Consider the following 16672-nt stretch of genomic DNA (forward strand, 5'->3'; position numbering starts at 1 on the left):
TTAAGTCAGGTACTCGGAAAGTGTCCAGCAAACAGAACACACTGAAACCGCACTAATGGAGCTTACACTTGGCTTAAGAAAGGAAGCACAGACACAAACATTTCAGTTGTAGAACAAGTGTGTCTGGAAAGGAATGGTGAAGATAATAAATAAATATTACAGAAATGCAAATAAGAGTGGTTAGAACGTCAAGTGAGGCTTCATAGGAAAGGCCTAAATATAATATACAGCAGACCCAACCCTGAAAGCACTCTCACATATCCAGCAGGGAGTGAGTGAGCCAGGAACAGAGGCAGAAAAAAGCATCTTGATTTCACTGCCCTCTTCACAACACCACAGCTGACTGGAGCTGGGTTTTCAAATCAGACATTAAATAGGTCCAAAGAAGAAAGAATATTTAAGCAGGTAAAAAAGTCCATTGGGGCTTGATAATGGTAGGTCTTGAAGGTCAAAATAAGGAATTTCTCCTTAAAGGAAAGATCAGAGTTTTGAGCATGATTTCATTTTTTTTTTCAAGTCAATAAAATGATTATTAAACAAAGTCAGAGAACTAAAATAAAAAATCTCTCTACAACATGACTACTCTCATTATATTCAGCCATTTCTCATTCAAGGCCTAAGATAGTTCTAAGTTCACAAAACTCACTTTACTTAATATTACAATTACATGGGAATTTTATTTAGACAAAATCAAAAGAGCTTATTAAAATCTGAACAACACAAACAGGAATATATACTTCCCAAGGCATATAGGATGAGCATACATGTTCACCTACACATATGACCATGCATCTCTGGTCATGGACATCCCACAAATAAGCATACTCGCCAATGAATAGAATATATTAGAAAAAATGTTTCAATCAGATAATCATGTACCACCACCAAAAATTTATCACTTTACACTGGGCTTTCACACATCTCCCATATAATCATAAGACCCTCCTTATGTGAGCTGTTAATTTACCCATTTCAGAAAGTTGAAAACTGAAGTTCACACAGAGATTGACTTGTCCATCGTTCAAAAGGTAGGAATTTAAAGAAAAGATCCACCTCTACCAAAATATCTATTTCACAAAATCCAAAAAACCTACTGAGTATAAAAGATAATACTTTCTTCCAATACCAGCCAGGTTAAAACTAAGAAATATCTGCACCCCAATAAAAGTCATAATACAAAAAGAAGAGTAGAAAGATTTTCTTGTTTTATTATTGGAGTCAGAAAGAGTCAGAAACTCTTGGAACCAAGAGTCAGAAACTCTTGGAACAGGAGGATAAAAATAAAAGACAAGCCCTAGCCGGTTTGACTCAGTGGATAGAGCACTGGCCTGCAGACTGAAGGGTCCCACGTTCGATTCCGGTCAAGGGCATATGCCCAGGTTGCAAGCTCAATCCCCAGTAGGGGGCATGTAGGAGGCAGCCGGTCAATGATTCCCTCTCATCATTGATGTTTCTATCTCTCCCTCTCCCTTCCTCTCTGAAATCAATAAAAATATATTCTAAAAAATAAAAAATTAAAGACAATACTGAGAATTATTTTTTTTAATATATTTTATTGATTTTTTACAGAGAGGAAGGGAGAGAGATAGAGAGTTAGAAACATCGATGAGAGAGAAACATCGATCAGCTGCCTCCTGCACATCTCCCACTGGGGATATGCCCGCAACCCAGGTACATGCCCCTGACCGGAATTGAACCTGGGACCCTTCAGTCCGCAGGCCGACGCTCTATCCACTGAGCCAAACCGGTTTCGGCAATATACTGAGAATTATTAAAACACCTGGTGCTGCAAAGATAACTAAGCTTTTAATGAATGTGGATTTATTACTTCAAACATCATGTTGCAGCCTTCATCCTTATTTTGCAATAAACTGTATTCAAATATGCAGGGGAAAAACAAGACTAATTAAGTATGTGCTTCTATTTTTCCCTCAAAGAACTTTTGTTACCAATTAGGTTCAAATAAGTCTAGCATCTAAAGGTCAATTACAAACTGACCTAAAAAAAAGAGAGAAGTAAATTCAGTACACAAGAAAAGTATCTATACTTAATAATTTATATTGATGATGCATTTAAAAAAAGTTTGTTTCAAGAAATGCTAAGGGCCCTAACCGGCTTGGCTCAGTGGAAGAGCGCCAGCCTGCGGACTGAAGGGTCCCAGGTTCAATTCCGGTCAAGGGCATGTACCTTGGTTGTGGGCACATCCCCAGTAGGGGGTGTGCAGGAGGCAGCTGATCAATGTTTCTCTCTCATAGATGTTTCTTACTCTCTATCCCTCTCCCTTCCTCTTTGTAAAAAATCAATAAAATATATTTTAAAAAATGCTAAGGATTTAAAAACAACCTTGAGCCTGGCTGGCATGGCTCAGTGGTTGAATGTTGACCTATGAGCCAGGAGGTCACGGTTCAATTCCTGGTTAGGGCACATGCCCGAGGTCGTGGGCTCGATCCCCAGTGTAGGGTATGCAGGAGGCAGCAAATAAGTGATTCTATCTCATCACTGATGTTTCTATCTCTCTCTCCCTCTCATTTTCTCTCCAAAATCAATAAAAAATATTTTTTTAAAAAGGGGGAAAAAAAATAAAAACAATCTTGATAATAAGAAATAATAAAATACATCTCCAGATCACAACCATAAGAATAATCACATCTATAAAACCAAGGTTAAATCTGAAAGGAGTATATGATGAATAAACGTAAGGCCAAGAGACAATACATAATTATTTTCTATGGATTATGTATATTGAATTAAAAATAATATACTACCTACTAATGTGATTATTCATGAAAATAGCATCAGTGTTATAATCTTTATATTAACATGTTTATCAGACATCTCCAAAGAATCCTCAAAATATTTTTAAGCACCTTTGGAGAACTTTGCTAAATAAATCCGAGTTTGAGCAAAGAGTAACAATGTGAAGAATTATTTATCTGACATTATTCATTCTGCAAATTAAAAGCTGACAACAAAATGGCAACTCTTAAGTCAAATCTATGGGTCTAGCAGAGTACAATGCACTTCACAGGTAAAAGGAAAATTCCTCCAATTCTCTAATAAAATGACTTGATCATAAAAGCTACCCAAGGAAAAGAGGATAAATTAGTAAAGAAAAAGCACAAAAAAAAAGCTCAAGCTCAAGAAAGTCAAATACAAATCACCCAGGAAGCTAACCTGAACAGTTTGTATCTGTGGTGACTGAATAACCGATGGCTGTGGTGTCTGAATTACGCCCTGGACATGTACAGTTTGGCCCGAAGGTAACTGTACTAGAGTTATAGCTGGGGAGCCTCTTCCGGTGCCTGATCCAGCTACAGAAACCTGCAAAAATGAGCATGATTGAGGATTAAGGCTGAACCTTTTTGTTGTTCTTTTTGCTTTTTTAAAAAAAGAAATACCATTACTATGATAACTGGACTATTTTTCCTGCTTCCAAGAAATAATAAGCAATCCCGGGTACTTACCATTAGGAAGTGGTCACTGTCCTGGAACAGTCATTCTCTGATGTGATAGATAGTAAAGAACCCATGCTCCTCACTTTCGGTTCCCATGCTTCGGTGGCTAAGAATGTTCTAAGCACAAAGTTCTAAAGCAGTTAAACTACCTCACTACGACCTCAGGACTACTAACAGGCCAGAGTATAAATTACCCTCTCTAACTTCTTAAGAGAAACTGGAGACAGAACTTAAATATGGTGAATTATTGTTTAATAAATGAAATGTTCGGCGTAGTGTTCTAGAATTATTCCAGATGCAAACTAATGCCTTTTCTCAATACTGATGTAAATTGCAAAGTTACCTTAATGCTCCCCGCCGCCACACACACACAAATTATGAAAAAGGCACAGGCCAAAGAAATCCCAAGGTCTCTCATGCTCTTAGTGTTTCTGACCCATAAAAAGCTCATGCCTTGGAGCTTGTGTGACCCTCTCACACGTTTCCTCTCCCCTAGCTTGGGCATCCAGATAGAAAGCTAGAACCATCACTTAACTTGCACAGAAAGGAGACAATACAGATATCTTGATTGCTTTTGACAGAGATCCCTACTGGAAAAATAATACCTCCATGCCTCTGGTTTCAAAATCTGCCAAGTTTCTATTTAGTAAACAATTTGGTCAGCATACTCTTAGAAACTGCCACATTTTACTAAGTTCCACTATTCATTATGACTTACTCAATAAGCTGCCAGTTTTCATTATGAGTGGTAATGGAATCAAACAAATTTTGCAGAAAGCATCTGTGGGACCTCACTTTAAGAAACAGCAGTAATTGCCAATCTACTTATACTAATACTTTCAGAGAATTATTAAAAACTGGGTTTAAAACAACTAAGATTGCCTAGCCAGTGTGGCTCACTGGTTAAGCATCATTGACCTACGAACCAGGAGGTCGATTCCTGGTCAGGGCACATGGCCAGGTTGCAGGCTTGATCCCCGGGGGGGTAGGGGGGGTGGGGGGGGCATGCAGAAGGCAACCAATTAATGATTCTCTCATCATTGATGTTTCTCTCTCTCCCTCTCTGTTCCTCTCTAAAATCAATAAAAAATATGTATATATTTTAAAACAACAAACTAAGATTTTTTTTTACAATATCATGTCCCTGGAAAGTAAACAACTTTAGCAATCCAAAAATAAGAAAATCTTTATCCATGCACTAGAACCTATGTGATGAGCATTAGGGTAAAAAGCAAAATTGCTAAAACTAACACCTAAGAAACAATAAATAGCACGCCAAACAGTTGAGAGCCAAGTGCCCCACTGTATGGTATATAGGCCATGAAAGTCATCAGAATTGTATAGGCCATGAAAGCCCAGAATAGAAAGATTAGTATGGACCTGAACAATATGTGAAGGCTTTGTATAGAAGCCATAGCCTCAATATGAGCCTGGAACAGTGGGACAGAAAAGTGAGAAACTAGGGCAAAGACACTCAACATGCAGTGTGTCCCCCAAAAAATATATACACACTTTAACAGCTGATAGCTCAATTTTGAAAATGAAATGTATATTAATAAACACTGCCTTTACAATTATTCAAAGTGTATGTATATATTTCTTTGGGATACCCTGTATATACTAAGGGCAAATTCATCCCACATGCTCTGGGGTATTATTGTCTACCTTAGATTTTGGGGAAAATAAAAAGGTTATCACATAATGGAACCAGTAGACTTAACAAGAAGTTAAAAAAACAAACAAGCAAACAAACAAAACCATTGGGAGGATCTATTCTTTAAATGTTACCAGCACAAAAGGAAAATTAAAAAAAAGGTATCCACCTCTGTGTGAATCAATTACTAAAAGGTACTCCTTTCGCCATACAACTAATTGTCAAACTTTTCAGTCTCAGGACTCTCCTTTACACTCTTAAAAATTAATAGTGACCTCGAAGAGCTTTTGTTTATGTGGTTTATATCCAGTAGGGTGCTATAAATGTTTAACAACCAGATCTTGGGAAGGGAGAATGCTGATTTGTACCTTTTGATGATTTCTGTAATGTAAATACTCCTACTATGGCAGATTTCAAGCCAACAGCAGATGACACTGAATCCAAAGTTGGAAAAAGTGCACATAGCCAGCTCTCATGAGTCAGCGCCAGCCCAGCACTGGGTATGTGTAATGATATTAACTATATTAGAAATTAAAACTGAGAAATTTAAAAAATACTTAGTAACTCATTAAAGAACAATAAATCTATTTTTTTAAAATATATTTTATTGATTTTTTACAGAGAAGAAGGGAGAGAGATAGAGAGTCAGAAACATCGATGAGAGAGAAACATCGATCAGCTGCCTCCTGCACATCTCCTACTGGGGATGTGCCCGCAACCCAGGTACATGCCCTTGACCGGAATCGAACCTGGGACCTTTCAGTCCGCAGGCCGACGCTCTATCCACTGAGCCAAACCGGTTTCGGCAACAATAAATCTATTACAAGCTACAAGTAATATTTCATGAAGAATTAAATTTTCTAAAACAAAAAGTAATGACAAGTGTTTCACATTTTTTTAATATAAAAATATTTTGTGAATGGTTTAACCGAAACAGCTAGATTCTTATACCTACTTCTGCACCGAATCTATTGCAATGTTTTTTTAGTCAGTATGTGGAAAAAAAACTCTAGTTGAACCTCACTCAGACATGATTGGTAAAGGAGGAGTATCTTAATAGCTTTTTCAGAAAAATGTGGATATTGTCTGATATTACACCAAAACTCAACAAGTGGTTGTCTCTTAAAGGTTAGTTGCAATGTGGAATATGAAATCATATCTGTTACATTAAAATCTATGGATCTATATTTTACTTTGCATGATGGTTACCCATGCACAAATTTGTAACATCATGTGGTAGTTACTTGGAAGATATTGCCTCACTGAGTTGAGCAGATAGCCTAAATGCTGACATTTCATTATACACTATCAGAAAACCACATTAATTGAAATAAACATCAATCTCATCAGAAAACTATACATATTGGGAAGCCATCAAGCTCAAAATAGCAGATGCAGGCTTTCCAAAATTCAAAACTTCTGCTTAAAACCTGGAATTTTATCATTGGCAATAAAAACTGTCATTTTCCTTGAAGGGACAAATTCACTTCATTTGCATTTGAGATAAAATATGTTCCAAATAAGTGTAAATAGCCACAGTTTGGTTATTAGACATTCCTTTGAGAAAAATTATGTCCTATGAAAAAAAACTCAGCTAGTTCATCTTGCCACTCAAACAATAACTCAAGTGTTATTTTTTCAAGAACACCATCGGTCTTCAGTATGCAGCAGAAATGCTTTCAGTGATTGTCCTAATTTCATAACTCAGAATATTAAAACATGTACTTAAGGGTCAAGACTCAATACAATTGGTAATAGTTATTGTTTCACCAAGAATATTCCTAAATGAAACTGACTTTTTTTCCCCACTGCAAGTGAATGGCAGTGAAGAAAACAATGACTTCTATCCAGTTTGGTGCCACTGACTTGATTCCAGCTAAGGCACCAACAGTTTTACCCCCCATTATTTTTGCAACATTAGTATAAATGACAACACAGAGAAAAAGGAATATAGATCTTAACATCATTGTGAAAATAGTTTTATCCTCCCAAACCTCCACAAAGAGTCCTCAGAGACTCCCCCAGTGTTCTGTGCACCACACTATGAAAATTGCTGCTCTCTCTTAATGTAGGCTCCAAGCCCTGGCTCACAGCTTGAAGAGCAGGGTGCTGACCCAGGCTGTAATTTCAGCTCCATAGCCAAACCACCATATCCAGTAACCTTGATGGAGATTTCATATGTCAGAGAATAAGCAAAGTATTATATAAATTATACCCAAGAGTACCACAAGTATTCCTAAAGACCAGACTTGTGGATTGAGATGGTAGATAGTGCTCATATTCACTTGGGGGGGGGGGCGGGGGGGATGGCTCAGCTTCAAAGAAATTAAATATTTTGAAGAACTGAAAAACAACTCAAGAAAGAGTCATGGGTTTTTTTATCAGTATACATCATGCTGTAAGTTGCTTTGTCTTTCAGGATTCTAATTTATTAAACAACTGCTCTATCAAAATGGCTTAGTGTCAAGAATACTGCTGTTGCTCAGTCCACATAGCTCGGTGGTTGAGCATTGCCCATGAACCAGGAGGTCACGGTTCCATTCCCATGGGTCGGGGCACGTGCCCAGGTTTCAGGCTCGATACCCAGTAGGGGGCATGCAGGAGGGAGCCAATCAATTATTCTATATCATCATTGATGTTTCCATCTCTTTCTCCCTCTCCTTTCCTCTCTGAAATTAATAAAATAAAATAAAGAATACCTGCTACAAAGAGAAACCAAGATGGCGGCACAGGTAAACACCTAAAATTGCTGCCTCGCACAACCACTTCAAAAATACAACTAAAAGACAAAACAGTCATCATCCAGAACCACAGGAAGGCTGGCTGAGTGGAAATTCCACAACTAGAAGGAAAGAGAAAAGCACACTGAGACTTTACTCAGAGGAGGTGCGGAAGTAAAGTGCAGAGGTACGGAGGCGCACACAGAAAGGTCTGGAAACTGAGGACGCCATTGTCTTTTTCAATCGGGAGGGAGTCTCAAGCTCCCAACTGTTCTGAACTCCAGTTACGGACGAGTCTCTGGGGACCCAGACTCATACGCGGAGAAACTGGACGTCTGGCATCGGTCCGAACTCGAGGGCGGCTTTCTCTCAGAGGAGCTTGCAGCCATTATCGGGACACTGAGATGCGGGGCCTCTTAGGGTAGAACTGAGGAGTAGCCATAGCTGTTTGCTCCGCCCTGTTGATTCCCTGAGACCCCGCCCCACCCAAGCTGTGCGCAGAGGCTTTCGCATATGAAAGGCCTGGCCCTTTGCAATCTAAAATTACCTAACAAACTGCAGCTGGGTCAGAGAGACCCAGAACTTCCAAAAGAAGGCCCAAGGCCCCAAGCAGCTTACATTGCTTCACAGCTGGGCCTCATATGGACACCTCCAAATCCAAACAAAGAAAAGGAATCTGCAGATCTCTCGTAGGTCCTGCTGGGTAGCCTCAGGCACAGGCTAAATTAGCACCTCCTTAGAGATCCAAGAGCCAGTGTACCCAGTAGTCAGAGTGGGACCATCCAGATTACAACTCCTCAGATCCATAAGGGACACACTCAGGGGGAAGACTCAGTGAGCACCAAAGCCCCACTGAAGCAAGTCTTGCTCCAGAAGGGTGTCTCCAGCACAGAAGTTCTCCCACTGCAGACACAGCTGATTGTCACAGCCAATTGGCCTGTAGGTCAATTCATCCCAGTGATACCAACAACAATCAAGGCTTAACTACAACAAGACTGTGCACAAAGCCCACAAAGGGGTGCACCAAGAGTGTCCACCTCCGGTAATTGGGGAGGCTGAGCCACTGGGCCCTATAGGACACCTAGCACACAAAGCCACTCTATCAACACAGGGAAGCATAAAAAATGCGGAGACAAAGAAAAAGGACACAAATGACAGAAATGAAGGGAAGCAAACTACTGGATATAGAGTTCAAAACCAAACTTATAAGGTTTTTCAAGAATTTTCTAGAAACCACCGATAAACTGAGTGAGACCCTTAAGAAATCTAGTAAGACCCTCGAGGATATGAACAAGGACCAACTAGAAATTAAGCATACACTGACTGAAATAAAGAATATTATACAGAGTTCCAATAGCAGACGAGAGGATCACAAGAATCAAGTCAAAGATTTGAAATACGAAGAAGCAAAAAACACCCAACCGAAGAAGCAAAAAGAAAAAAGAATCCAAAAATATGAAGATAGTGTAAGGAGCCTCTGGGACAACTTCAAGTGTACCAACATCCGAATTATGGGGGTGCCAGAAGAAGAGAGAGAGCAAGTTATTGAAAACCTATTTGAAGAAATAATGACAGAAAACTTCCCCTACCTGGTGAAAGAAATAGACTTACAAGTCCAGGAAGTGCAAAGAACCCCAAACAAAAGGAATCCAAAGAGGACCACACCAAGACACATCATAATTAAAATGCCAAGAGCAAAAGACAAAGAGAGAATCTTAAAAGCAGCAAGAGAAAAAATGTCAGTTATCTACAAGGGAGTACCCATAAGAATGTCAGCTGATTTCTAAACAGAAACTATGCAGGCCAGAAGGGAGTGACAAGAAATATTCCAAGTGATGAATAACAAGAACCTACAACCAAGATTACTTTACCCAGCAAAGCTATCATTCAGAATTGAAGGTCAGATAAAGAGCTTCACAGATAAGGAAAAGCTAAAGGAGTTCATCACCATCAAACCAGCATTATATGAAATGCTGAAAGGTATCCTTTCAGAAAAGGAAGAAGAAGAAAAAGGTAAAGATAAAAATTATGAACAACAAATACACATCTATCAACAAGTGAATCTATAAATAAGTGAATAAATAATCTGATGAACAGAATAAACTGGTGAATATAATAGAATCAGGGGCATAGAAAGGGAGTGGACTGACTATTCTCGGAGAGGAAAGGGGTGTGGGGGGTGCAGGAAGAGACTGGACAAAAATCGTACACCTATGGATGAGGACAGTGGAGGGGGGGTCAGGGCGGAGGGGTGGGGTGGGAACCGGGTGGAGGGGAGCTATGGGGGGAAAAAAGAGGAACAACTGTAATAATCTGAACAATAAAGATTTAATTTAAAAAAAGAAGTAATACCTGCTACAGAAAAGGAGCTGTACTCACTAATATAAAACTATATTCCTAGCCTTCTAGAGATGAGCTATATGAATTCTATAATTGCAATGAAACTTCTCTATGTCCAAACTCTGGGTAGTGCAAAACCTCATGAGACAACTCTTTCACTACCCTATTGAAATAAAGAATTCAGATGTACAGTATCCTTAAAAACAAAACAAAAACCCTTTAGATCTAGAGAACCTGTCAGACATTCTATATTCTTATTGCCAAAAGTGACTGGCATTAAGTGAGTAGTATTAAGCCTATAACTGTGTTGATATAGCTAACAGGCTAAATTTCACCATTATTCATAAAATTTTTAAAAATTCACATGGCCCCCTACCTTCAACATCTTAGCACTATTTTATTATTATACTGATTATATAGCACCCTTGAAGTATGGTACACAGATGGCTGAGAAGGAACAGGCAATGACTGAAGAACATGCATGGTGGCCATAAAGGCAAAAATGGGTAAATAAAAAAACATCTTTTTGTTTTGGGGAAGGTGGCAGATTCAGTTAGGAAGGCTAGGTTGAAAGCAATGGCAGGGCAACCAGGTGGAAATGTTTAATAGGCAAGGATAATTATAAGACTCATGCTTGGGTTACAGCTCAGACAGAAAATAAAGATCTGAGAAATGTTGACAAAGTGTAATCTACAGAGTATTACATAGTTACTTAATTCATAATGTACAAATAGAATTCTAAAGAAGCCCTTGAAAGAGAAGGGAATTAAGTCTTTCTTAAAAGACACCAACCACTGTTACAGAGATGTAAGCTTTACTTCACTTAAATTAAAATATGCATACTAAAGGTAGAAATAGAAAATTTTCTTTTAGCCCTGGTCAGGTAGCTCAGTTGTTTAGAGCATCATCCCAATATGCCAAGGTTTTAGATTCAATCCCCACTCAGGGTACATACAGAATCAACCAATGAACGCATAAATAAGTGGGTAGAACAACAAATCAATCTCTCTCTCTGCCTTCCGCCCTCTCTCTAAAATCAATAAAAAAAAATTTAAAAAAAATTTCTTATAAACATCAAATATTCATTTGAAGAGTTTCTAGTAAGCAAAAATCTCACAGGAATAAGGAAGCATTCCATGTTGACTAGTCTAGACAGTGGGGACATAGCAGTAAACAATAAAAGTCTCTCCTCTCCTAGATCAGGAGGAAACAGAAAATAAAGCATGTCCCAGAATTCACACAAGAAGTAATTTTGATAGAAAACACAGGTTTATAATTAAAAATTGTAAATTTTTTATTGATTCATAAAGTATACAGTATAGGGTTATGTATGGAATAGCATATCGGGTAAATGGCCTCCACAGCTTTGCTGGCACATACGTAAATGGATTATGGAACAACAAGAAGTGGATGCTGATTTTTCGAACAAAATCATCTTCAGCGATGAGGCTCATTTTCATCTAGATGGCTTGGTTAATCGACAAATTTGTCACATTTGGGGTTCAGAAAATCCACGAGTGATTGTTGAGAAACAAATGCATCCATAAAGTGTCACTGTTTGGTGCGGATTTTGGGCTGGAGGCATCATCGGACCATTCTTCTTCGAAAATGCGCTGCTCAGGCAGTAACAGTTAATGGTGCTTGCTATCGCGACATGATAATCCAGTTTTTTGTGCCTAAATTGCAACATATGGATGTGGACGACATGTGGTTTCAACAAGACGGTGCCACATGCCATACAGCCTGAGAAACAATTCAATTACTGCATGAGTCATTTCCTGGTCGTGTAATTTCCCATTTTGGTGATCAGAATTGGCTGCCCAGATCATGCGATTTAACGCCGTTGGACCTTTTTCTTTGGGGTTTTTTGAAGTCTAAGGTTTATGCCAACAAGCCCACGACCACCCATGCCTTGAAGGAGGAAACTGAGCGCTGTATCAATGAAATTCAGCCACATTTATGCAAGACGGTCATGGAAAATTTCAACAAAAGAGTGCGTATGTGCCAGCAAAGCCGTGGAGGCCATTTACCTGATATGCTATTCCATACATAACCCTATACTGTATACTTTATGAATCAATAAAAAATTTACAATTTTTAATTATAAACCTGTGTTTTCTATCAAAATTACTTCTTGCGTGAATTTTGGGACATCCTTTAGATGAAGAGACAAATATATAATTTGGAATGGTACTAAATTCTTAAAAGAAAAATAAAGCAAGGTAAATAATCAGAGAATGACAAAGGCTATTTAGAATATACTTGATGTGGAAAGCTTCTCATCAAAGGAAACATGTGCGTAAAAAGCTTAAATGAAGAGAGGGAGAAAGCCATAGGAAGATCTATTAGTGTATTCACCCCATTCCAAAAATCAGGTAGGTGTACCTTCTCAAAAACCAAAAAACATTAAATGGATATATTTTGCATTTCATAAGTTTATACCTCTTTTTATGCAGAAAGAACTCACAGTTGACATAATTTACCTTTTTTTCCAGCTCCCCTGAATAATCCTCTTCTATAGGATGCCTGAAACATAGATTATGCTGATGCCACCACATCCACAGAAAACCCCACTACAGACAATAGTTAATCTGAAGAAATAAGTTAAGATGATGCAATTGACAGCCTTAGTTGGCTTTGCAGTAAAACAAAAATCCTAATAATGACATTTATAACTGGGAAAACCTCACAATTTGTAACACAGTATTTGATTAACACCTAGTAGACTACCTTCAGTCCGTAGCTAGGTTCTCTTGCAATGGGGTTTATGATGTCACAGTACATATGCAAATTTCACATGCAATGGGCCTGCATTCAAAACAGTTAATAAGGGGTGAAAAAAACATGTGAGTTCACAATATAACAGATTTTGCTATCAACTCTGCTGCTGAGAAATCAAAACTATATACAATTAATTATTTTAATGACAAAGCTACAATGAAAATCCATTAACACACCAAGTAAGAAGTTGGAAAACTATCTTGATTTCTGTGTATTAAGACAGGATTCTCAAAGGACTCTGTTTCTTCCATGGAAGAAGTGTTTAAAGAATATTTCAAACATTTTAAGGTGGAAAACAGGAAAACAATATTATAAACTTGAATAAAGATGCAAAATAATGAACATCACAAACTGATGAACAATAATAGATACAGAGACAAAGAAGCATCAAACAGACTGTCAAACTTCAACGGGAAGGGAGGGGAGGGTAGGGGGCGGTAAGAGATCAACCATATGTATGCATGCATATAAGCATAACCAATGGACACAGACACTAGGAGGATGAGAGCATGAGCGGTGGCAAGGAGGCGGGGGGAAGGCTGGGGGGAGGTCAATGGGGGGAAAAGGAGACATATGTACTACTATTTGTAATACTTTTAAACAATAATAAAGAAAAAAAAATAGCACAGGGTTACTGATAATGGCTTGTGGAGGACATAAGTCCCCAAAATACTAGTTCAAACATGGATTAAACAGTAACAGCCATCTCCAGTAGCATAAGCAACAAATGCACTTACATGCTATGTTAACATCAAAAAAAAAAAAAAAGAGCCAAGAGAAAAGCCAAAGCCAGGAAGGATAATAATATTCAGAAGGACATGTCAGTCCAAGGGCGTCAACTTCGAAACAACAAGAAATGTGAAAAGTGCTTGTAGCCTTTCCTATTGGCAAATAAGAAATAAGGAGTGTCTCATATAGCCCATGATCTTGCACCTAATAGGTGCTTAATATCTGTTCATTTGACCAGCATTCTAGGTGCAGCTTTCTTATGGTATGCCTGGTAAAAAAAAAAAAAATTAGCCCTAACCGGTTTGGCTCAGTGGATAGAGCATTGGCATGCGGACTGAAGGGTCCCAGGTTCAATTCCGGTCAAGGGCATGTACCTAGGTTGCGGGCACAACCCCAGTGGGGAGTGTGCAGGAGGCAGCTGATCGGTGTTTCTCTCTCATCGATGTTTCTAACTCTCTATCCCTCTCCCTTCCTCTCTGTAAAAAATCAATAAAATATGTTTAAAAAAAAATTAGAGGAAATGTTTATGTTCTAATAACTGGCAAGTGTTTGTTCAATAAATGAATTAGAAATCTCTTTAAAAATAGTAATAGCCGAAACCGGTTTGGCTCAGTGGATAGAGCGTCAGCCTGCGGACTGAAAGGTCCCAGGTTCGATTCCGGTCAGGGGCATGTGCCTGGGTTGCGGGCACATTCCCAGTGGGAGATGTGCAGGAGGCAGCTGATCGGTGTTTCTAGCTCTCTATCTCTCTCCCTTCCTCTCTGTAAAAAATCAATAAAGTATATTTTTAAAAATAAATAAATAAATAAATAAAAATAGTAATAAATATAGATATTTTAAAAGTTATAATAACCTTGGCTGGTGATTCAGAGGTTAGAGCATATGCCCACACAACAAACCAAAGGGTCAAGCTCTGTTCCAGTTCAAGGGTATGTACCTAGGTTATAAGCTCTATCCCCCGCCCCAGTCAGGGCACGTGTAGAAAGCAACCAATCCATGTATCTCTCTCACATCAGAGTTTCTCTCCATATCCTCCCCACTTCCATTCTCTCTGAAAAGCAATGGGGAAAACATCCTCAGGTGAGGATTAATAAAAGTAAAATAAAAAACCACAATAAACAAAATGTGGTATAGTAGGTACATATAATGGATTATTCAGCCTTAAAAAGGAAGGAAATCCTATCACATGCTACAACATGGATGAACCTTGGTATTATATTAAGTAAAATAAGCCAGTCTAAAAAGACAAATATTGATGATTCCTCTTATATGAAACTAGAGGCCCGGTGCACAAATTCGTGCACAGGTTGGGTCCAGCCAGCCCGCCCTGATCGGGTCTGATCAGGCTGGGCCAGCAGGGGGGTGGGGAGAAGCTGTGGGCGGTTGGCCAACCGGCCCTTGCCCCCTGGTCGAATTCCAGGTCAAGGGGACTATTTGCATATTAGTCTTTTATTATATAGGATATCTAAAAGTAGTCAAATTCATACAGACAGAGGGTAGAATGTTGGCTTCCAGGGGCTGAAGGAAGGAGTAACAAGGAAGTTGTTGTTTAATGGGGATAGAGTTTTAGATTTGCAAGATGAGAAAGTTCTGGAGATCTGTTTTACAACAATGTGACTATACTTAACACTACTGAACTGTACATTTACACTTGTTAAGATTGCAGGTTTCGTTCATTTTCTTTTTTTAAAATAGATTTTATTGATTTTTTGTTTTTTAGAGGGATAGGGAGAGATAGATACATCAATGATGAAAGAGAATCATCATCAATCAGCTGCCTCCTGCATGCTCCCCACAGGGGATCCAGCCCACAATCTGGCATCTGCCCTAACCAGGAATCAAACCATTGGCCTCTTGGTTCCTGGCTCGACGCTCAACCACTGAGCAACACCAGCCAGGCTTCATTCATTTTCTTACTACACAAAAAACAGTAAAGAACGATGGCCTCAATATGGTGAAAATTATAATTAACTTGCTTCTTGTCAGGAAAACACTCAAGAAATTGATTTTACCAAAGGCATTGGGACTGATTTCCTCATTATCTCATAGATATAATTGTAAAGCTCTGGTGCGCTCATATTCTTGGTCCCAAAATTACAGTTCAACACACAGAATGGCTTTTGGTACCAGGAATTATATGGAAACAATTACTAATATAAATCAAAATGAATAGTATTTTTAAATTTTCCATGCTCTTTCATATACCCAAGATCAGAATCTGAGTTGAAATCTAAATCTGTGTGTGTGTACTTGTGTGTGTATAGTATTCATGCACATATACAGTTCTATATGGTAACTATATATAACATATATTAATACTTTTTGCAAACTATGGATTTTCCAAGGTAATGACCTCTGTAATGGTCTGGTTCAACACTAAGTACCCATCCTATATAATAAAAGGATAATATGCAAATTAACCCTAATGGCAGAACAACCCGAATGATGGCTCAACCAGCCACTATGAGGCGCACTGACCACCTCTTGGTCCCTTTCCCTGGCCAGCAGGCTCCAATTGCCAATGGGGTGGGTGGTGGCAGGGGGCAGGGCCAGCTGCCAGGGAAGATGGCCCTGATCACAGGCCAGGCCTACGGACCGTATCCATGCACAAATTTCGTGCGTCAGGCCTCTAGTCTATCTAATAATAGGATAATATGCAATTTGATTGGGACACTGTCACGTAACAACTGATCAGCAGACTGTATCCCCGCCCCCTGCGCTGGCCCGGAGATATGAGGCTTGCATCCCCGACCCCAGCAACAGGCCCCTGGAAGTGAGGCTCGCGTCCCCTCACCCTGCACTGGCCCAGAGACATGAGGCTTGCATTCCCGATCCCAGCAATGGGCCCCGGGATGTGAGGCTCGAATCCCTGCCCCCTACGTCGGCCTGGCAGTCCGCAGGCACACGGAGGTACACAGGCCTCCGCTGCAGCCCAGCCCAGTCCAGGTGCGGGGCCATAGCGGGGCCTCTGTGCGCCTGCACCAGGGGTCTGT

At 39.3% G+C, this 16672-nt stretch overlaps 1 protein-coding gene across 11 annotated transcripts in view; it reads right to left on the minus strand.

Annotated features, from left to right (window-relative positions):
• Positions 1-16672, minus strand: part of CREM (cAMP responsive element modulator) — a 100640-nt gene that overhangs the window by 35186 nt on the left and 48782 nt on the right. For 7 of the 11 annotated variants that reach the window (XM_036350237.1, XM_036350254.1, XM_036350218.1 and 4 more), the window contains one exon: positions 3175-3321. The exons of 1 other annotated variant lie outside the window; for it this stretch is intronic. In XM_036350237.1, the coding sequence (XP_036206130.1) occupies positions 3175-3321 (147 nt within the window). Of the gene's footprint in view, positions 1-3174; positions 3322-12652; positions 12743-12899; positions 12978-16672 lie in introns of those variants that run through there. 3 more of the 11 variants (XM_036350356.1, XM_036350268.1, XM_036350277.1) reach the window with 2 other exon arrangements.

Source organism: Myotis myotis, unplaced genomic scaffold (assembly GCF_014108235.1).
Source record: "Myotis myotis isolate mMyoMyo1 unplaced genomic scaffold, mMyoMyo1.p scaffold_m19_p_1, whole genome shotgun sequence".
Classification (NCBI taxonomy): Eukaryota; Metazoa; Chordata; class Mammalia; order Chiroptera; family Vespertilionidae; genus Myotis; species Myotis myotis.